The sequence below is a fragment of the Oncorhynchus keta genome, chromosome 34, assembly GCF_023373465.1.
Source record: "Oncorhynchus keta strain PuntledgeMale-10-30-2019 chromosome 34, Oket_V2, whole genome shotgun sequence".
NCBI lineage: Eukaryota > Metazoa > Chordata > Actinopteri > Salmoniformes > Salmonidae > Oncorhynchus > Oncorhynchus keta.
In genome coordinates this window covers 60,751,344-60,775,106 of record NC_068454.1, presented here as the reverse complement: position 1 = coordinate 60,775,106, position 23,763 = coordinate 60,751,344, and the positions used below count along the sequence as shown (strand labels likewise).

Sequence of the window (23,763 nt, the reverse complement as noted above, 5' to 3'; positions counted from 1 at the left end):
CTATTCTTAAACTCTTCATTATGATCCTCAGCTTTGGTATATTCCCCAATATTTGGAACCAACACCTGGTCACCTCAATCCACAGAAGTGGATACAAATTTGACCACAATAATTACTGTGGAATCTGTGTCAGGAAAAATCCTCAGCCGACTCCAACATTTCCTCATTGAAAACAATGTTCTGAGCAAATGTCAAATTGGCTTCTTACCAAAATATCGTACAACCAATCACACATACACTTATTGACAAACAAACAAAACAAAAGCTTTCTCATGCTTTGTTGTTAACAACAAAGCTTTTGACAAAATTTGGCATGATGGTCTGCTATACACATTGATGGACAGCAGTGTTGGGGGAAAAACATATGACATTATAAAATCAATGTGCACAAACAACAAGCGTGCAGTTGAAATTGCCAATAAACACACATATTTCTTTCCTCTGGGCTGTGGGTGAGACAAGATTGCAGCTAGAGCTCCATTTTCCTCAACATACTATATACAGTATATCAACAAATTGGCGAAGGCACTAGAACCATCTGCAGCACCCGGCCTCACCCTACTGAACTCGGAAATCAAATGTTTGCTGATGATCTGGTGCTTCTGTCCCCAACCAAGGAGGACTTACAGCAGCACCTAGATCTGCTGCACAGATTCTGTCAGACCAGGGCCCTGACAGTGAATGTCAGTAAGACAAAAAGAATGGTGTTCCAAAAAAGATCCAGTTGCCAGGACAACAAATACATATTCTATCTAGACACCGTTGCCCTTGAGCACACAAATAATTTTACCTACTGTACCTTGGCCTATGTATCACCACCACAGGTAACTTCCACAAGGCTGTGAACGATCTGAGAGACAAGGCAAGAAGGGCCTTCTATGCCATCAAAAGGAACATAAAACTCAACATCCCAATTAGGATCAGGCAAAAAAATACTTCAATCTCGACTTTGTTTCGGGTCTAACAAAACTTGTGCCATTATATCCTCCAAACACCGGCTTCTCGTGCATTATCACTTAAATAGAATGCCTCTATGGTTGTAAGTTCTGGGGTCCACTCACCAACCAATAATTCACAAAATGGGACAAACATCTAATTGAGACTCAAAACCCCAAACAATGCATGCAGATTTAGGATTATACCTGCTACTTATCAAAATCCAGAAAAGAGCTGTTCAATTCTACAACTACCTAAAAGGAAGCGATGCCCACACATTCCACCACAAAGCACTCACCTACAGAGCCCCAGGAAAGCAACACAATTAGACCCAACCAAATTGTGATAAAGGAAAAAGATAACTATTTGATACACTGGAAAGAATCAACCAAAAAACAGAGCAAAATGGAATGCTATCTGGCCTTAAACAGAGAGTACACAGTGGCAGAATACCTGACCACTGTGACTGACCCAAAATGAAGACAATCCTTGACTATGTACAGACTCAGTGAGCATAGCCTTGCTATTGAGAGAGGACACCATAGGCAGACCTCACTCTCAAGAGAAGACAGGATATGTGCCCACTGTCCACAAAATTAGGTGGAAACTGAGCTGTACTTCCTAACCTCCTGCCAAAGGTATGACCATATTAGAGACACATTTCCCACAAATAATTTGAAATCAAATCAAGCTTTGATCAACTCCCAATATCTATTAGGTGAACTATCGCAATGTGCAATCACAGCAGCAAGATTTGTGTCCAGTTGCCATAAGAAAAGAGCAATCAGTGGAGCACAAACAACATTGTAAATACTTATTTATCTCCGCCCCACTATTCGTACCACAACATTTTGCACATTGTTAAAAACTCTGTGCATAGCTGATAATGTAACACTTGAAATGTATTTGTCTTTTAGAAATTATTTTGAGTGCAATTTCCTGTTAATTTCTAATTGATGTTGATGTTGATGTTGTTAAATTAGTTTCTTCTCACTTGTGTTTATTGTTTATTTCACTTGCTCTGGCAATGTATACATAACCAATAAAGAAGCACCATTGAATCGAGAGAGAGAGGAGAGAGAAGGGAGAGAGAGAGCATACAATTGTAACAGAATGTGTATTTGAATTACTAGCGCATAATGTTTTCATAATAAGGACACATTTGTAAGAGGCAACATCTGTATTGCAATGACATGGTTTCCATCAGCATACATTGACCAACTATGGACTATCAAGGAAATTAATATCACATATGCTGCAGTAACAGTTACGACCATAGGATGGCAGCAAAACATCAAGGAAATGAGAAAGAATTGTGCCTCCCTTTCCATCGAAGCACTGACCTATAGATGTCTCATCATGACAGAAGTCCATTCAAGTATAGTTCCTTACATTGCATACTATTGTGGAGATGATGCCTCATCAATTCAATCATAAAGATACAATGAATAAAAAGTTGTTGAATCATCATTGTGAGTTTCAACATCATAGGCCTACCAAAAGGCTGATGACTGAACCAAATAACCTTTATTCATGTCTATATATGCAATGCATCTTTGTGTGTATCTATATCTATGTAATGGATCTTTGTGTGTATCTATATCTATGCAATTAATCAATGTGTGTATCTATATCGATGCAATATATCTTTGTGTGTATCTTGTGGTGGAATTATTGTAATCAAAAGGATAAACGTTTAGATTTCTTCAAAACAATCAAACTTTATAATTTATTAGTGCAGTAATGGAGCTGGTTGGTAATCACCCCTGGAGGTGATCACTGAGAACTCAACCAGCTGGTTTGAGCCACAGTATTATTATAGCAAAGTCCATCCTCCTTCAGTCTACATGACAAACAACAGATGCATGGAATGGGTCACAAGGTTAAGATTTGTGTGAGAGATACTTTTTGTTCACAGTAGACGGTATCTGCTGTAAAAACAGTTCTTATTGTGTAGAGACCAGTGTCTGACCCCCCAACTCCATACTGGAGCCATCTCCCCCTGGTACCCCAGTACAGAAACATTGACTCATGCTCTGGAATGCGGTATCACCCATCATCAGTAGAACACACACAGATGAGTGTTCTAACAACCCCTTATTCTGTTGCATAAAACAACCATTTGATGCAATAACAGCATTATAACATAATTTTGAAATTTCCACAATCTACACTACCGGTAATACGTTTTAGAACACCTACTCATTCAAGGGTCTTTCTTTATTTGTACTATTTTCAACATTGTAGAATAATAGTGAAGACATCCAAACTATGAAATGACACATATGGAATCATGTAGTAATGAAAAAAGTGTTCTATATTGTTATATATTATACATAATATTTTTATATTTGAGATTTGAGATTCTTCAAATAGCCACACTTTGCCTTGATGACAGCTTTGCACACTCTTGGTATTCTCTCAACCAGCTTAATCTGGAATGCTTTTCCAACAGTCTTGAAGGAGTTCCCACATATGCTGAGCACTTGTTGGCTGATTTTCCTTCACTCAGTTGTCCGACTCATCCCAAACCAGAGATCATCCGTCCACCCACACCACGTCTCACAAAGACATTGTGTTTGGAACCAAAAATCTCCAATTTGGACTCCAGACCAAAGGACACATTTCCACATGTCCATTGCTTGTGTTTCTTGGCCCAAGCAAGTCTCTTCTTCTTATTGGTGTCCTTTAGTAGTGGTTTCTTTGCAGCAAATCAACCATGAAGGCCTGATTCACATAGTTTCCTCTGAACAGTTGACGTTGAGATGTGTCTGTTACTTAAACTCAGTGAAGCATTTTTTTGGGCTGCAATTTTGAGGTTGGTAACTCTAATGAACTTATCCTCTGCAGCAGAGGTAAGTCTGGGTCTTCCATTCCTGAGGCAGTCCATATGAGAGCCAGTTTCACCATAACGCTTGATGTTTTTTGCGATGCACTTGAAAAAACTTTCAAAGTTATGTAAACTTTCCGTATTGACTGACCTTCATGTCTTAAAGTAATGATGGACTGTCATTTCGCTTTGCTTATTTGAGTTGTTCTTGCCATAATATGGACTTGGTCTTTTACCTAATAGGGATATCTTCTGTATACTATCCCTACCTTGGCACAACACAACTGATTGGCTCAAATGCATTAAGAAGGAAATAAATTCCACAAATGAACTTTTAATTGAAATGCATTCCAGGTGACTCCCTCATGAAACTGGTTGAGAGAATGCCAAGAGTGTGTAAAGCTGTCATAAAGTCAAAGGGTAGCTATTTGAAGAGTCTCAAATATAAAATAATGTTTGATTGATTTAACACTCATGGTTACTACATGATTGCATGTGTGTGATTTCATAGTTTTTATGTCTTCGCTATTATTCTACAACGTAGAAATAGTAAAAATAAAGAAAAACCCTTGAATGAGTAGGTGTTCTGAAACTTATGACCGGTAGTGTATATCTATCTAACGTATCTTTGTGTGTATCTATGTAATCTATCTTTGTGTGTATTGTTTTTTTAAACTGGCAAATAAAATCAATCAATCAATTATCCATGGATTTATAACAATTATATGTGTTTAATTCTCATTAAATATGCAAAAACATTTTGTCATGTGAATCTGTGCAAAGTATAATCTACGAACACAGAACCAAATCTACCTAAAGCACTACTCTGTCATACTCTTCACACAAATCATAACATGTCTCCTTTCCACTTCATTTAAACTTGCCTTTTCTCTGAGAAGTTCATATCTTGACCTCTGACTTCACTGGAGGGCTCTACGCCAGGCTAGGGCTAATGTAGTAGTGTCTCATTTGAATCTTGATCTCCATCATTTCCATACTTACTGATGTCCTCCAACCTATCTGTTCCCCCAACTGGTCTTATCTCAATGTCCTGGATCTTTATTATATTATCTTATCAAACCAATTTGGTTCTACTTAAGCGACACAAGAAAATGGAACATCTTAAAATAGTTTTTTGTTGGCAATACAATTCAATCAGGATAGACTCACAGAGAAAGGTTATCAATTTATGAAGATCTCAATCAGACCGGAGGCTACCTAACTGATTGTTTCTTTCTGTCTGACAAGTGCGATTCTCCTACTGCAGCTTGTGTCCCCACACTTGAGGATAATCTCCATTAATATCTTGTCTTCCTTGTCACAGTCTTGTTCTTTGTTAAAATACTTCCCTCTACCCTCTCAGTCTCTGCTACATTAGCAAATGTCACAATTAACGACTAATTGAGCAAATTGGGTTGTGTCTGCAATCAACAAACAGCATATTATTTCCCAGTACACTGGGTCAACATGAAAATGAAAAAAGATGTTTGTCACTATAGAGGTTTCCACTCCTCCAGATCCCCTGACCCCCAAATGGACTATTCCTGCCTTGATAGGTCACAAACAATTGCCCAATTGACTTTTCTCTCCAGTTAAGCTTGAAGATAAGGAACCATGGCATTTACTGAGAACCATAATGCACTGCTCTTATCTCTGTATCTGCTGTACAGTAAAGCTATGTCTGGATTTGATGGGAAACAATTCTAGATTGTTCATGTAAATTGGTCGTTTTAATTAATCCTTAGTTTTGAGTCACATTCCACTCTCAATCCTTCTCATGATGGACCTAGGCTTTATACCAGGTTAAAATGATACAAACGAGATGTATACAAACCTAGGTCCATATTTTACACAGCATACTTGACCACAAAACTCTCCTGACCATTCTCATAAGGATTATGTGCATTTTACCAGCCTTGTATCTCGACTCTTACAGATGGAGAGAGAAGACCTGATAAAGGCTTTATGCCAAAACCCAGTGCTTTCCCAACATGTCTTTCTCTCTCTAGAGTAATGACCAGTTAAACCCTTTTTTTTAACCAAAACGTCTCTGCCCGTCTCTGTTACAAAGTAGTGTCTGTTTCTCTCTACCTTTCCTCAGTTTGTCACTAGAACACAATCCAGATTCCAAGCTGAACTCCTCGGTGCCCAGTCATGATTCATCACTTCTTCTGCTTGTGTTTGAAGATTAGTCTGTAGTACAGATACATCCTCACTGGGCATCCGGGCAGCTTAGAGGCCAAAATCCATAATCCCTTTCCCTTCATGGGAATTGTCCATGCACTTTACTACACTGCAATACGGTCCCATTTTCAGCAGGCTTTCAAGTCCCAGCCACACACAACCAGAGATGTGTATGTTGTGTGTTTCACCAAGTGTTGATTTTGAGCGTTAGATTGAGATATTGTATTTTGGATCCCCTACTTATCAACAGTTAATGGTTGTCAGTTACTCTTGGAATAGATGTGACAAGCACTCTTAATGTTCAAACTACTCAAGAATATTTGCTTTTAATAGGTCGAATGACATTGAAATCAAGTCTTAGTTTCTCTGAATTTCACTGTACAACAAATAGCATAAGCCTTTGTCAGGGAAAGTAAAGCACTATCTGTTAATGCCATTGCCTGGCTAGTTCCATCCCCACACTGTTCGGCATGCTATGTGGCACTGAGGGCAGAATGCACGTCACTGTGTTGGCACAGAGTTTGACTCATTCAAGGTTGAGCCTTGATTTAATGGTGATGCATTTTTTAAAGTGCATCATCTCTCTCTCTCTGCGTAGCACCTAGTTCATCTCTGTCACAAACATTGCCTTTTCATCTCACCTTTAGCGGTAGAGGTAGGAGGAGTGGTTCTAGAGATATAAATCAATTGAAAACTAACCCCCAGCTCAAAAACATGCCGACCCTGATTGTTTCATTGCCAGAATATCCAAGGCGGGGTAAGCAGCGGAGTAGTTCAAAGTAAACATGGCACTTTATACATCAACTGGTCATGAATCATAAATACTTTTATTTTACATGTCTGGATATGTTTTTTCAGTAAATGAAATGGGGTCAAACATATTCAGACAAGGGAGCTGGGTTCTGCCTCTTCTCCTCTCGCTGGCAATACACAGCGGTAGCAGGGAAACACAGCTACATTGTCCCTGCTGATTGGAGGGCTTGATAACACAGATGATGGGTAGAGGAATGTGTGAGAGGCATGTAATCCCCTTAAACCTCATGTAATTTGCGGAAGCCTATGGATCCTTAACGTAAAAACGTCAATACTTACTTAGGTGTCTGCTTTACATCACACAATTTCACACTTACCATTGATGCTACATCAGAACGATTCAGCCCGACTTAGCGTAATGTGGTAATATAATATTGTATACCCAGCTGTGTAACTATTACGCTAAATTGAAAATGCTTCCTCAAGTTACCTTTAGATAGCCCTCTATGGAACATTTGATTCCTGGCTTGATTCTCTTTATTCTATTGAAACAATAGGTCGAGTAATAGTTGCCCTGCTCTGAGTTACAGTGAAAGCTGTTGGAAATATCCATACAGAGTTTGAAAAGTGTACCAGCTGACAACATGAACATGTAAAAAATAGCTTCAGATACTGTCTTCATGAATATAATGTGAGAATGTGTAGGTGTGGAAGCCTTCTGTTCCAGAGAGGAACACAGACAGATGTTCATATGGTGGGGCGATTGCACTCAAATTATGTCAAATATGAATTCTCTTCCTACAGTTGAACGTTGAATAGAATTATGTCCTTCTCCAAATGGCAACAATTTGCCTGAAACTGAGTGGCAAAAGTTTAGCATGTCAAATATTGCTGCACGAGCAGTTTGACAGGATTAATAGAGCGTAAACTTAATTTCATGTTGCCACAATTCATTCTATTCAGATGGGCTAAATAGTAGTGTTCATTTTGCAGCATATTTAGGTGCGAAGTGTTCATACCTAGTTCTGCCCAGGGGCATTAATCCAGAGTAATGAAACGATCCTATCCTCTGTGGCTTTTTAATCTATTCACTGGGAAAGTAATTGACAAGCCACAGTATGTGCATTAGGATAGCTCCATCACCACAAGGACAGCTGTCACTAAAGCAATTAAAATGACAAAGTTTAATTAATTATCTCTAGTTTTACCTGATATGAGACGTTCACAATGAGTGAGCTTTCATTTCCAGGATCGTAATAGCGTTTGGACGAGAGCAATTCATTTGTAATTCAAAAACCACACGCCATTGTCTGCTAGAGCTTTAATTCGTCAGTATTTCACACAGAAATTAACACCACAGATTCAAAGCAAAACACCACATGAATGATGCAATAACATAAGATATGAAATGACAATAATGAATTATTCTGGAATTAGATGCCAATTGCACATACTCAAATAAGTCATTTTACATCCCATCTGATGATCTGTTTATGAGTGATGTGCTATTTGGTCACTAATGTAGATGTCATATCAGATAAAGAGCTAGGCTAACCAAGTGTACCTAGCCCTACATACAGTACGTGAAGGACTGCAACAAGCATGATACTTAGCATGCTTTTAGCTTAGCTTCTTGAAAAAGGACCAAGACACAATTAATTACGGAGCCAACTACCTCCGACACCAGGAGAGCAGGATCCCAATAACTTTTTAATCCACCTAAATGTCAAGGCAACGTTTACAGGTCTCCTCCCAGTCTCCAATGGTTGCCAAAAGGCCAATGGTTAGTCATCTGTTTACTCCTGCAGCTGCTGGGTGTCGTTGGGAGTCTGAAGGAGAAATCCCCTGATTCTATCTGCCATTTGTGACAGTTCCCCAGACCACATTAATCAGGAAGTTCTCTGAGAGCAGGAGGAGACCAGAGGCTTGGTGAATGGCTATGGCCCAGGACAACTGCACCAACGGACTGGATCTGGGATGAGGGATAATTCACTCATCGAAAGCCTTGTGTTAATCATGCAGTAGTATATTATAGATGGAGGGTTTCATTCATAGAAATGGTACCAGATAGAGCTTAGACTCAGAAGCAAGTGCAACTATCGGACATGGCCCATCATAAAAGAGTGCAGTTGAATTCATATATGTATTTCAAATAAATAATAATTAGCCATAAATCAAGTATAATGTATTACATAAAATGAAGACGAGTGTCCAGGTTGGCAACATATTTAACTGATCTTATACAGAAAATGACTCTTTATGAAAAATGGAAGACCCACTCAAATAATATAATCTGAAACATTTGTCATCCAGTAGCCATGACAGATAACTGCTCTCAATTTACGAGTCAAATGTTAACGTTTATTTCTGTCAGCTTTGTTCATTCACATCATAAATCCCTGTTCACACTCTCTTATCAAATAGGCCCCTCTCTTCACAGGAAACAAACCCTATTTCTTATAAAGTACCTTGTCAAATCTTCCATTCCATGTTTCAGTTGTGTCAACAACAAACGAGTCTGTGTGCAAGTGTACAGTACTAAAGACCTTGTAATAGTTGACTAGTTAGATGTACAATGCAAACCGCATTAAAAACATTACCTCAAGGTGCCTATCAACCTCATAAAGGGTTTCTATTCCCATTGTGTGTCAGTGTAATTCCCAGACATGATTCTCTCACACAGGGATGACAATCACAGTGATGGTTCTCAGAGATGTTTCACAATCAGCTACAAGCATCACATTTGCATAATGAAAGCTCAACGGCCAAATCGAAATTTCCAGTATCATTATCGTATGGTGTTATTACATCATCATCATCCAGAATTTGCGTTATTGATGTCAGAAGTGGTTGTTATCATGTGTGGAGAGATGCCTCTGCAGTTTAATACATGTCCTCTGACAAGCAGCAGATCTTATGCTGAAACTTCCTTTGATTTCCTTGATTTAATGTTTTATAGCGAACAGAGTGGGGACTCTTTACTGTGTTTTTTTCCTCATGGGGCAAACATAAATGGTTCTTTTTTAAATATTGAAATACACTTAGATCCATAATGAATGAAAGTCCTCCGTTGATCTAATTTACTCTGCACTCACTTTTGTCGGACAGGATATAACCGAGGGCAAGAGATTGCTATCAACAGGGCATCAATGTCAGAGCTGAAAACCATTGCTAACATTTTTTTCTTTGTTATCTACCAAAAACAATGTACACTGAGTATACAACACATTAAGAACACCTTCACCTTCTATGATATAGACTAACTAGGTGAATCCAGGTGAAAGCTATGATCCCTTATTGATGGAATTGGTTAAATCCACTTCAATCAGTGTAGATGAAGGGAAGGAGACAGGTTAAAGGAGGATTTTTAAGCCTTAAGACAATTGAGACATGGATTGTGTGTGTGTGCCATTCAGAGGTGGCAGGCACACCTGTTTGTGTCAAGAACTGCAACACTGCTAGCTTTTTCATGCTCAACAGTTTCCTGTGTGTATCGACAATGGTCCACCATCCAAAGGACACCCAGCCAACTTCACACAATTATGGGAAGCATTGGAGTCAACATGGGCCAGCATACCTGTGGAACGGGTTGACACCTTGTGGAGTCCACACCCGGAAGAATTGAGGCTGTTCTGAGCGCAAAAGGGGGCGCAAATCAATATTACGAAGGTGTTCCTAATGTTAGGTGTACTCAGTGTTAATCTGTAGCAAATGTTTTTTAATATAATTGTTCTTATTAAATGTAGCCTAGATTCTAGATGCCTGCTGTTTAGTGTGTATTTTCCCCATGTTGATGTTTTAATAATTCACTGAGACTGAAAAAGAAACTATTCTGAAAGGATCCGTATTTCTGGCTGTCATACAGATACAAACACGCAACGATATAGATGGCACGTCTTAATGCGTTCTGACACTTTCCTTCGCAGTAAGTCAGCATCTACCTACTTCATTTCCGCTTTGTAATCACCGGTGACAAACACAAATGGACAATGAGAGGGAAGGAAAATAAAAAAATGCTATTCCATCAACACACAATTAGAAGATCGAAACAGTTTCTAATTGAATAAAGTGGGCTTCATCAGTTATTATTTACATAAATGACAAATCTTCAGAGAAGGTTCCGGCAGAGCACTTTCTTATAGCTACTGTAGAGGGTCAAAATACATGAGTAAAAAGTATGCCAAGCCAGGAAATGTTGCGTACTAATTGCTCTTACAATGGCCATAGGGAAGGTCTGCTCAGTGTTGCGATCTCACAAGCAGCAGGGATTCATTGGCTTTAATAATACCTTTTAACAGTTCCGTTCCGACAGTAAAGCATCCTCCCCTGTTCTATTGAGGGCCGTGCCAGCCTAGCTCAAATCAACTGACACCTCTCAGGAGCGAATGCCCTGTCTGTCTCTGTTCCTTTCCCTTAGCCGCTCAGCCAATCACCCGGTGGGGAGGTAGGGAGTATCGCTGTGGTAGTTGTAATCCGGACACACTTTCTGCACCAGCTTGTAGTCGGTGCTGTAGAAGGAGATGTAGATGCAGATGACTTTGAAGGGCTTGGAGCACAGCCAGGACACATGGCTCTGGGTCTGCTCCTGAGGGCAGCTCTGCGAGGGGTCGTGGGAACACAGCGACTTCCTGGTGCCCTTCTCCACCTTCTCGTACTCCACCCTGCAGTTGAACAGCTTGGTGTCTTTGGGCTCGAGGACCGTCGACTGCTGCAGCTGGAACTCCACGGCCTTGGTGGGCGGCACCAGCCCCACCGACACGTTGCCCTGGCCCGTAGCGTTGTGGCGGAAGTAGACGCTGAACGTGCCGTTGCCGTGGTCTACGATCTTCCCGGTGATCAGCAGGTTGAGCTTCACTGTCTTGATGTTGGAGTGGAAGTCGCCCCAGCCGAACATCTTCTTGAACTTTCCTGTCTTGACAATAGGTCTCCTCTTGGATCGGGAGCGGGGGTCATGAAGGCTAGAGGTGTTGTGGAGCCAGTCCCAGAGCTCCTGTTTAGAGTACGGTTCCAACTTGTCATAGTTCAGATCCAGGCCAGACAGATTCTTGTCATAAAAGGTCTGGGAGAGCAGATGACTGATGGATACGTCCTTGCTGGTGCCTGTTGTCCAGAGGTCCTTAGCTCTTGACTTTGGTCTCTCTGACTTCAGAATGTCTGAACTTCCAGATGCAGATGAATGGGCACTTGTAACCTGTGGAAAACAAAGAGACATTGCAATCCTATTTCAATGATGAAACACAACAGGCACAAACCATTAAACAAATAAGCCTGCTGTGTAGGATAAAAAGTGATATGTCCTTGATATGCCATTGTTGTGTTTTATACCAATAGATCATACATGAACTGTCGGTCTGAAATGGCAATAAAGTCAATTCCCATTTGAAATTCAGTGATGCTGAAGGACGTGACTAATGCATATAGAAAGAATATGAGACAAATTCAGTGCATGACACAATTGGCTCATATGAACACAGTGCCCTTTATCAAGAGTAAGGCCATTCCAATCCTGCCATACATATAGATGACTGAAGCGTTTATTCAGTAGCCTACAGACGTGATGCAACACCAGACTATTACCTGCTGAATGTACCCTGAACGGTTGATTGATGATTCCTTTACTCCGGCCCTCATAATAATACAGATGACAGGGCTTAGATTCCCACTGCACTTCATGAAGAATGGTGACAGTGATGGCCTGACCCCATCTGTGGAACGTGACAGCAGATCTATCTGGGCAAAGTCTTACATCTTGTACCTTTACCTCAGATCAATACTGGGAGAATAAGGTCTCTCCTTCAGAAAGTTCACTGGATGACATTGCAGTATGGTAGTCTGCATATTGCAACAGTTCTAGTGTGAATGCATGTTGGATTTTGGACGTAGCATACTTCATTTGAAAAAGATCATTTGTGGTGCTCAAGCCTAATTTCAATCTCATCTTTGTTTCGGACCAAATATGACTTCATACATTGAACATGAAAACTATGAAAGAAATTGTGCAAAAACCTAATTATAATCTGCCATCTTGATTTAATTTGAAACTTTTCTTCAGCAATTTGAGTTATAAAGTGGACAATTTACTCAACTCTGGTTAAATAATTTGGATTTTTTTTGCACTTTGCACAATTATTTTGCACTGAAGAAATGTCGCTGCAATGTTCTTTAACTTATACATTTGCATTCTCCATCTGAAAATAAGTAGGAAGGGTTGAGTGCTTCAGTTCCACTGAATAGAAAGTATGACCCATAATTCAAATAAGCCCCATTTATTTCCCAAGGCTTTCTCTTTCCTGATTCATTAGCAGTGGGGTCTCCAATGACCAAATGAAAAATAGCTTTCATAGAGCTGTAATTACCTGTGCTGCTAAATGACTGAAGCTTAATCTCAATGGATTCTCCCGACTTGGAAGGACAGACAACCATTCTTTTCTCTCTCTCATTTAACCTTTATTTAACCAGGAGAAAGACTCAACGTTAAAAGCTTATTTTGCGAGGGCGACCTGGAAAATAAAATATTTAGTTTTCCCTTTAAGGATCTCAACATATATCCCATTTAGTTGATTCAGACATGTTTTCTCCTAAGCAATCATATGCACAATTACACTGTATAGGGTACATCTTAAATTCACAACATTTTCTTGAGAGTTAGCTTGGTCCTTACTGTCTTGTCATGAGGGTTATTATACTGGGTTCAACACTGACATCCAATTAGCTTTCATCTGAAGCACCTGACAGCCTGGGCAAACTGTCATGGTCGGGATTAGAGGGCTCCATGTCACATTCACAGAGACCCCAATTCACGGATTATAACCAACCTGTAATCCACACGACAGAGATTAGGCAAATCGAGGCACCCCTGACTAAACCAACATTGACATCAAGGCAGCCTTGCCTGAGGAAACATGGGAAAAGGCCAAGCTTACCTCGCTCTGTTTGAGAGCATGTGAGACGGAGAAGACAGAACATTAAAAATGTTTCGCTGGTGTTAAATGGAGGTGGAGAAACAGGTTGTCACCAACAGCTGTACTGGGGTGAATTTGAAAAAAGTGCGGCATTGCTCATCAGCCAGTTCTAAATCTCACTTTTTGTCAATCTTACCTGTGGCCTCAAACAAACCAGAATTCCTGCACATGATTACACAAATGCTGGGATGATTTTATCATGGAGGACACCCTGTTAAAACCTTATTGGAAATACCCTAGCGAGTCCTATTGTAAATAACCATAGACATAATGTGGTAAACACAGTAGATGGATGAACCTGAATGTTCCTGTTATTAAGGCATCCTTTCCCCAGAGAGAGGAAGATACAGTCTGGTACTGTACAGTAGCTTCCCTTAAGATAAGGGGGATATGCTGTAGGTTAAAATCCCAATATAGCAACAATGTCTTGTTCTGACAAGACAACCTTGCTTGCTAAAAACACCTAGGAGAGACTATTAAAAATGTGTGAGCTTTGATTCACTGAAATGGTACTGCAGCTGGAACTCTTAGGGGAGTTTCTGGGGAAGACTTGTCTCTTCTGACAGACTGTTACCATTTTAGCAACTTAATTAAGTTAATTCTGGATGCTGTGATTAGCTGACACTTCCTGTTTAAACAGTCATTAGAGCTGGAATGGTTGGAACCAGCTATCTCTATTCTTATTCAAAGCAACAATGTCGTCCATCTTGTTTAGGTAGTTGGAGTGGTTTGTTTACCATAACTTGGCTCAGGATTTTGTGTTCTAGTGAAACACAATTGCACCATGTGGATGAATCAATATACATCCAAGAATCATGGCCAATCCACCCATTCTATTTAGCATATAAAGGATCTTCACTGACATGACATACTCGAGGTCCCTTTCAACTCTCAGCTACCATATGTGCCTAAATGAATCTCAGAGAGCACCTTACAGCACTGGTCAATCAGAACCATTCAGAATCTGTGAGTCCGCAGGGACATGATTCCATCGTTCAGTGAGCAGAATGGAATTGGATCTAAGCGCAGTAAACTGTACACATCTCCAGGGATATGTTTTAGGCCAGATGTGGCCTACTCTTCTCCTGGAGAGCTACTCCCCGCAGGGTTTTGTTCTAGCCCTGATCTAACACTTGATTCTGCTAATCAGTAGCTCTCCAGGGATATGTTTTAGGCCAGATGAGGCCTACTCTTCTCCTGGAGAGCTACTCCCCGCAGGGTTTTGTTCTAGCCCTAATCTAACACTTGATTCTGCTAATCAGTAGCTCTCCAGGGATATGTTTTAGGCCAGATGAGGCCTACTCTTCTCCTGGAGAGCTACTCCCCGCAGGGTTTTGTTCTAGCCCTAATCTAACACTTGATTCTGCTAATCAGTAGCTCTCCAGGGATATGTTTTAGGCCAGATGAGGCCTACTCTTCTCCTGGAGAGCTACTCTCCGCAGGGTTTTGTTCTAGCCCTAATCTAACACTTGATTCTGCTAATCAATAGCTCTCCAGGGATATGTTTTAGGCCAGATGAGGCCTACTCTTCTCCTGGAGAGCTACTCCCCGCAGGGTTTCGTTCTAGCCCTAATCTAACACTTGATTCTGCTAATCAGTAGCTCTCCTGGGGGAGCTGGCCATCACTTTTTTAAGGGATCGTTTGATTGTACTGATATCCAAATTGATCTTGGAAAATGTAGGATTTTCTTTCTCTGATGTTTTCATGGATCAGCTATAGCATTCTCAGAGATGAACAGAGATCAGCGTGAAATCACCAGAATGCTCGGTCTCCATGTTACCCCAACTGTTACCTGAGGGGGTCAAAGATTATGGGCTTTAGAGTGAGGCATCTCAAGACATCTCAAATAGGTGTGAAATAGAATGGTAGACTATCAAACATAGCAAACATAGGGCGGTATTATCGCCATGAGGTCTGTAGAGGATCAAAACGGTCAGCAGTTGGACTGAGGGTATGATCGTGGCAAAAAAAAAAAAAAAATTGCCACTAGTTTCTCCAACTCACCCAGAGGATAAATACATAATCATTTTATTTCACACACGAGTTGGTTCAAAGGCATCCAAAATAAGTTTGCGAGGTTCCCATGGGTCTGTCAATCTGTCGAAGGAGCTCGAGGCTAGAGTTTAGGATGCGCCGAGCACAAAACAATTATGAGCACCCCATTAAAGCATGGCGAAGCAATTTGGAGGCGAAGCCTGGGAAAACATCCACATCAAGTGGTACAATTGAGAGTAAACACTTTCTATACATCCAACACTTCATGTTTACAGTACCGTAATGACATTTTACAGTAATATAGTATTAGTTTAATATAATTGCATCATAATCAACTGAATAAAAGTGTTCCTTAAAAAAGAGAATGCTTCATTAGTTCAGGGGATAAAATGATTAGTGAGCCTAGTCAAGTGTGAAATTGAGTTCATCATTTTCAAGACTGCGAATTAAATTCGATAATGGGAGTTAAGTCGTAGAAACAATTATTATTAATTGACTTATTTCAATCACTATGCAAATTAAGTGCTGATAACCCAGTGTAACTACTGAAGATTAGTCAACTTTGTGGGATTAAGTTAAAATAATGTGTAAGAGACAATTTGGGCCTGTTTCTCTTGCTTGCCTTTTGACAGATTTACCTCACGCAGGGTTACTATGTACCAGACAATTAACAAAATTGGGACGTCAGAAACTGTGGCATAACAATAAAGATATTATGTCAAGCTTATCACAAGGTGAAAGGTCAAGCGCGAGTACTTTTCAACGGAATGGAGTGACTCGAATGGGAGAGTAATCCGAGTTAAATTAGATCTACAACCATCGCAATGGGAATGACAAAATTTTTCCCTCTGCACACAACACAATAACACATCTATTAAAACAATAGATGAGTCAAAGAAGGGACATTTCACAGTTGTTCAACTTCATATTCCTCATCTCCAGCACCATCCCAACATCAACATATGCAAAAATGGCACGTTTCTATGTTTTGATGTATAAAAAGATAAAGGAAGATACGTTTTTCCAATGACATTGTCGGTGTGCATCGTGTGATTTTAACCAATTGTTCGTATGCATTGCCTACTAATTGCCTACTAATTGCCTACTAATTGTCTACTAATTGGTTGACGATGTCATTGGAAACACTTTTCTTCCTCTATCTTCTTTACTACAAAACATAGAAACGTGCCATTTTCACATATGTTGATGTTGGGGTGGTGCTGGAGATGATGAATATGAAGTTGAATTACGGTGACATTTCCCTTTAAGAGTAAAATCACAGACTGGTGCTCTCCAAGGTGCTGAAAAGTATACTCAAAATATGTATGCAGCATATACATTTACCAAACACTTGTGAGTCAAACGATCTTTGGTAAAAATGCTATGGCACAGACAACATCTGTACATTTAGCTGGTAGCTTTGAACTCAAGATTTCAAAAGACGGAAAAATATAGAGAATTTACAACAAAAGCTCAACTTACCATAGAAATGAGTGACAGGAGAACAATGCACCAACGTGTGGACTTCATTCCTCTTGGTAGTCCTTCACTTTTCATGCCAACCTATACGCAAAACCCTTTCTTGAAAAAAAATCGATTTGACTAGGTAAACATGCCACAACTAGAGATAAATGACAAAAGGAAACATGAAAAAGACCCTGGAGCAAATAGCAGGGATCAATCTTCAGATTGACTGAGGGATGAAAATCAAAATGCTCTGTCTATGTTTTGTCTATTGGAAGATATGAATGATACGTTCTTTGTGGTAGGATTAGTGGCGGTGTTGCGTGAATGGTAGTGCTTGTAGGTCTGATTGTCAGTGTGATGTGATGTTTTATAGAGCGAGAGAAAGAGAAGAGAGAAAGAGGCAAAGAGAGAGAGAGGGATAGAGAGAGGCAGGAAGAGGGAGAGGGAGAGAGAGAGGGGTAGAGAGAGGCAGGAAGAGGGAGAGGGAGAGAGAGAGGGATAGAGAGAGGCAGGAAGAGGGAGAGGGAGAGAGAGAGGGGGTAGAGAGAGAGAGAGAGAGAGAGAGAGCGAGAGAGAGAGAGCGAGAGAGAGGCAGGAAGAGGGAGAGACAGAGGCGAGGAAGAGGGGGAGAGAGAGGGAGGAAGAGGGAGAAACCGAGCTAGAGAAAGACAGAGAAAGGAGAGCGAGGGAGGGAGTGATAGAGTCAGGAAGAGGGAGAGACCGAGAGAGAGAGAGAGGAGAGCGAGGAAGGGATAGAGAGAGGCAGGAAGAGGGAGAGAGAGGGGGTAGGAGAGAGAGAGAGAGAAAGAGAGAGAGAGAGAGGGAGAGAGAGAGAGAGAGAGAGAAAGAGAGGAAGGGATAGAGAGAGGCAGGAAGAGGGAGAGAGAGGGGGTAGGAGAGAGAGTTGGAAAGGAGACTGCAAGAGAGTCTTGCAGTATAACTTTTCATTTGTGTCTAGAGAGACATCTAGTGGTACATCTAACATAATGACAGTACACACTAGAAAGGCATCAATCAACATTTTCACTGTAACTTAGTATGTTTATAACATTTTCTTCATTTATTTTTAGTAATACTTCCGATACATATATAAACAATCTTTACAAAACGACGGAGTCTTGTCTTTTTTTTTACAACACACAACTTGCTTCAAGAGAACCCCCCATCAGTAATATCATACACCCACATTGCAATATTCAAACTAAACATTTCTGTGCAATACAAAATAAATGTTCACATAAGTTGACCTTTAAAAAAAAAAAAAAAAAAAAAGGCTATTATTTACAAGGAAAATTAACAACAAAGTAAACATTCTCCTCATCAGCTGTTCTTCTACCAATCAGGCAGAGTGGTCGAATTCTGCCACTGTAGAACAGCGGCACCATATTTCCTCTGTATGCATATACTGTGATGACGGCTGCTTAGATGGACCTCGATATATACAGAATATATGATGTAATATTGTACGCCGAGAGAACGAACGGCATCATTGTCATATGTCTAAGGGCACTATGATATGGGTCATTGTGAAAAAGGACATTTCCATAGTCTTAAGTCAGAACTGAAAACAACTGTAGTGTTCCTAGAGCCTTTGTCCAAGAAAATGGTACTGTTTAACTTCCATCTAAATTCATCAATCATTCGTCACATGAATCAATGACATACAGTTTAAACCTGTGCTGCACCCATTATTAAATATGTTGGTTTCATGAATGTATATGGTACTGTAGATAGTTGATCATTGACAATAAGGCAGAAGTTAGGTTTGCGTGACATTAGAAGTTAGATAAAAAATACAATTAGCGGTCACACACATCATTTTAGCTTTAGAAGTGTTTTGTTTTTTGCAAAACAAGTTATCTAAAAAATAAGAAAATCCATTTACCCATTTATCTTCCATGTACATTATGGGCTATGTTTCATATTTACAACATTTAAACCATTGGAAATATCTCATTGTAAGCAAGAACAGAATCAATGGTCCTCATTTAATGTGGTCTATTCGATTTCATTCGGGCATGGAGAGGGACAATACCAAACAAACTACAGTATTTAGAACACAAGATACTGGACCACAAACAAAACGAGTTGTGGCAAAATAAAATCTATACATATTTACTATTGATTCACACCCCCTGTGTTATAGAACGCGGACATCATCTCCAGTTTTCATGTATCCATGGTCTTGAAAATGACTATTATTTTCACATTTGATTTCCAACTGCATATCTGTCTTAAGAGAGGCAATGTTCTATGGCAATGCAACATATAAGTCATCATGTGCATATCATGCTGCACTAATGTAGTGCAATAATAGTTCCTGCAAACAAAGCAAAAGAGAGACAGGCAATAGATCCAGTAACCAGGGATGGTTTCTCATCTTGTGTTCTCTGTCTGTATATGTTTATCCTTCAAGATAGTCCACTGCCTAGGAATCAACTGGAAACCAAAAGTATCTCTTTGTTTGCGACCGAAGAAGGAGATTTCAGTCAAAACCCAGAAAGGAAAGGAATCCAAGCCTTTTCATGGAGATTTTCCTCCCCTTCCCTGCGGTGACTTTTGGCAACGTGCGAACCGTCGGTGCATCCTAAGCCTCCAGCTACTCAACGTTTCAGGGACGAGCAGAAAACACAGCAAAGAAATGAGCTTGTGCTGTTTGTGTTCAAGGAGAAAAAAAGTTTGTCTCTTCGCAGCAGCTCTTCCATTTGAAAGCAAAAAGGGCAAACAAAAAAAGGCATTTTCCTCGTAGTGAGTGGAGGCCATGAAGGCGTTTGCTTAAGGAAATATCACAAAAGAAAATGGGGGTAAAAGGAGAACTGCATGAACTAAACCCAAATATCTCTAAGTGGAGAAATTGTTCCTCAATTGCAATTTCCATTTAACTCATGAGGACCCAAAATGGATTCAAGATGGCCGTTGGTCTTCTTCTTCTGATCTGCAGATGAAAACACCCCTGTCCTTCCTATGATGGGATATGTCTCCTTGTTTTTACTAGGCTATCCCAGAGTCCTACATGTCAGCGTCCCCGTCATAGGCTAGGGTGAGAGGTTTCAGTCGGTTGTTCATCTGCCTCTGTCTCTTTGGCTTCTTTGGCTTTTTGCTAAGAGGAAGAGTAGACGCCATGTTACCCTGCCTTACAATCTGTACACTACAGTGCAAGTAAAACACCAGCAGCACTAGAAAGTGGCATACTATTATGTCAGTTATAACATATCACTGCGTTTGTTCCAAATGAACGATATCTCTATAAAACTGACATTTCGGGAAGACATGGGCATATTAAAACGATAAAAAGCTAGTTAAAGGTATTAGTATGTCCATTTGCATTAATGACTGTGGCCATGCTTCACTTGACTTCTAGGGCTCGGAGCTATAAAGTACCTTTTCTATAGGTTATGACAGTGCGAGAATGTTACAGAGCTATTTAGCAAAGGCCACCATCCTAGGAAAAGAGAATAACTATTGTTGTCCTGCAATCATTAATGCCTCATAAAGATGCATGCATACGTGCTTACTTCTACTGCATGTGTCCATATTCCTTGACGGTAGTGGGAACTTGATCATCCTCAACAATTGGTGTTCCGTGCATAACAAACGTGAGCAACATAACAAATGTGTGTGACAATGTATGGTAAATAGAGGATTAACAGGGATGAGATGGCAGAGGGGATTTGATAAAAGCAGGGGATTGTTGCTCCTGCTCTAAAATATAGTAGCTGTCTATCATGGCCACCAGAGGGCAGTATGGCACCATCATTGTGCCATTTTACAGTCAGGAAAACAAATTAGTCTACAGGAAAAGGCCTGAATGAGTCTTAATGGGGTTGAATTTGTATTTTACATTTTTTTTATTGAACCTTTATTTAACTAGGCAAGTCAGTTAAGAACAAATTCTTATTTACAATGACGGCCTACACCGGCCAAACCCAGACGACGCTGGGCCAATTGTGCGCCGCCCTATGGAACTCCCAATCATGGCCGGATGTGATACAGCTTGGATGTGAACCAGGTACTATAGTGACGCCTCTTGCACTGAGATGCAGTGCCTTAGACTGCTTCGTCACTCTGGAGACCAAATCAGTCAATGGTAGTCACATTAGTAGTCACTTAACCCTGGTCACATATTTTGTTCCAGGCCAACACTAACACTTCTGAGTTAACTCATCTTCATCTTGAGTCGTTGATCAGTAATTGGGTGTGTTAGGGTCTGGAGACCACTGCCCTAATGGTTTAGGTTAATGATTTGGTGAAGGTAAGGTCATCCTAAAGTCGGAGGACTTCCTACGACCAGGGTCTATTTGGAGCATGCCACCTACAGTACGAGGGACCCCTAGAAGGTGATTTCCTGGGACCTCACCTGCACCAGCAACTTCACACAGCTGGTCAAGCGGGACATGTCATGTGCCACTGGTGGAGGGGTCAGAGGTCAGGGGTCAACGATTGGCACTGCAGCTACTCTTTAGCTGCTGCCCTGGCTGCTGCTTTGGCCACTGCTTTGGCCACTGCTTTGACCACTGCTTTGGCCACTGCTTTGACCACTGCTTTGGCCACTGCTTTGACCACTGCTTTGGCCACTGCTTTGACCACTGCTTTGGCCACTGCTTTGACCACTGCTTTGACCACTGCTTTGGCCACTGCTTTGGCCACTGCTTTGACCACTGCTTTGGCCACTGCTTTGGCCACTGCTTTGGCCACTGCTTTGACCACTGCTTTGGCCACTGCTTTGACCACTGCTTTGGCCACTGCTTTGACCCAACTCTTGGCAATCGGGGCACATATAAGTCAACTCATGTACATTTTGGCCCATCCAGACCACCGTCCCATTGGCGTTGGACTCGGTGGCCTGAAGATGGCTGCGGAGGACACTGTACCTGCTTCTGGTGACAGATGGCATGAAGAAAACAAAACAAACAACAACAAAACAATAAATACACCAAAAAGATGAGGGGGTGAACGGACTAATGACTGAATGACATCTGAAACATCTCAAATCGGACCAAAACAAATCACTACGGGGATTGTTTGATGAATGATGAAGGGATGGATGAGTAAAAAAGGACATGATCAGAGCGGACTCACCAAGCTAGGTATATCATAGACACTATGAACATGAGCAGTACCAGGGCTCCCGCTGTTACACCATACACCCACATCTTCAGCTTGCCATCTGTGGAGGAGGGAGAGCTGTCAGTTCAGCTGGCTACGCGGCTGACTGGGTCTAGTTTCCATTCGTTTCTGTCTTTGAAAATGTTGATCTGAATTGTGCTTTGGAGGACATGTCTAGACAGTCTCAACCTGTTGAAAATGGAAAGAGCCCAAGTGCCACTTCCTGCCTCAGTGACATGCAGCACTCTAACCCGGAAATAACTATGGTGTTCACCAAGCAAATTTGCTAAGAGCGTACAGGACATTAGCATAATACATAGTATCTATCGCCTGTATTGGCTGCAATCCTGTTGCAGCGTCTAACAAATCGTCAGCCACGTGCTTCCTTTTCATTTCCTGCACTTATTTAGCGATAATGAAAGAGTAGCAGAGAAACATTTTCCTCTGATCCATACTGGTCCTCCCATCACTTCACATTCTTGCTATATTTGCCATTGTCAGAAGTGTGTGCAAAAATGTAGCTCTCATAAACCAAAAACTTTAAAAGCTATTTACTGTGGTCGACATAGCTGCGTCTGTAAGAAATAATCCCCCCCCCGCAGCATCTAACTTTCATGGGTTTCCTTTTTGTACTCTGCATCTGCAAGTTACTGAATGTGTGTTCACTACTTCTACACTAGTGACATAGCTGGTTCACCTGGTCCAAAGGGCTGCAGGTACCAGGTGCGTCCGGTGCGTCCAGGCTGTATGGTGGCAGGCAGGGTGGGGTTGATGGCACGGCTGGTCTTCACATCAGTCTTCTTGTCCCCGGCTGTGGGGATCTCCAGAATGGGTATGGGGGTGCAGTGGTTCAGCTGGCCACTGGAGGACATCACCTCTGTGTAGCCCTCCTCGCACATACACACGCCAGCCTGAAGAGGGCAGTGTTACACAAATACTGCTCACTGCTGTGTCTGAATATGTCACTATCTGTCGAATCCTTGCTTCCTCTGTCCTTGTTTCCTCAATTCCTTTCAAAGCTAATTGGAGGAGGAGGTCAGAGGGAGGGACCGTGGATCCTCTCCTTTGATGCACTTTGAAAGGAATTGAGGAGACAAGGATGGAGGAAGCAAGGATTTGACAGGTATGAATGCTTTCAGACACAACCACGGTTGTCAGCTTGTCACTATCTGGCCAAGCTAGAATGGACTGAAGTGCAACGCGTTCAGAGCACAAACCTAATCTGAACCACTCTCACTAAACATAGAAGACTACCCGTGAACAGCTCACCTCAGTGCAGAAGGACAAGGGCATTTGACACTGCGGGTCACAGGAGTTGTTGTCGTCCCCTGGAGGATTGATAGGGGGGCATCCCCCTGTAGGTCAAAGGTCACCAAAGAAGGATCAGATGACATGTGACTGGTCAGATCTTTAGTCTTTGATGTCATCTCTAATAAGGCATATGGAAAGAAGTGCATTAAGGCACCATTGAAGGTTTAGTAGTGCCGCCTACCTGTGACGTTGAGTCCATCAGAGCGCTGACACCAGGT

At 41.1% G+C, this 23,763-nt stretch overlaps 2 protein-coding genes across 2 annotated transcripts in view; both read right to left on the bottom strand.

Annotated features, from left to right (window-relative positions):
- Positions 1-8,017: 8,017 nt before the first annotated feature.
- On the bottom strand, positions 8,018-17,469 carry LOC118366539 (neurexophilin-1-like). The gene is made up of 2 exons (XM_035749156.2): positions 17,144-17,469; positions 8,018-11,894 (listed from the first exon to the last, which is right to left on the bottom strand). The coding sequence occupies exons 1-2, from the start codon at positions 17,216-17,218 to the stop codon at positions 11,133-11,135; spliced, it is 837 nt and encodes a 278-aa protein (XP_035605049.2). The 5' UTR covers positions 17,219-17,469; the 3' UTR covers positions 8,018-11,132.
- Positions 17,470-18,171: 702 nt separating this feature from the next.
- The window catches only part of LOC118367596 (thrombospondin type-1 domain-containing protein 7A-like), a 97,021-nt gene continuing 91,429 nt past the window's right edge, over positions 18,172-23,763 (bottom strand). Inside the window, exons 24-28 of the mRNA XM_052494227.1 lie at positions 23,727-23,763; positions 23,504-23,589; positions 22,932-23,145; positions 22,208-22,295; positions 18,172-20,228 (exon numbers count right to left, since the gene is read on the bottom strand). The exon at positions 23,727-23,763 is cut by the window's right edge and continues 59 nt beyond it. Coding sequence (XP_052350187.1) covers positions 20,138-20,228; positions 22,208-22,295; positions 22,932-23,145; positions 23,504-23,589; positions 23,727-23,763 — 516 coding nt within the window. The 3' untranslated portion in view covers positions 18,172-20,137. The remainder of the gene's footprint in view (positions 20,229-22,207; positions 22,296-22,931; positions 23,146-23,503; positions 23,590-23,726) is intronic.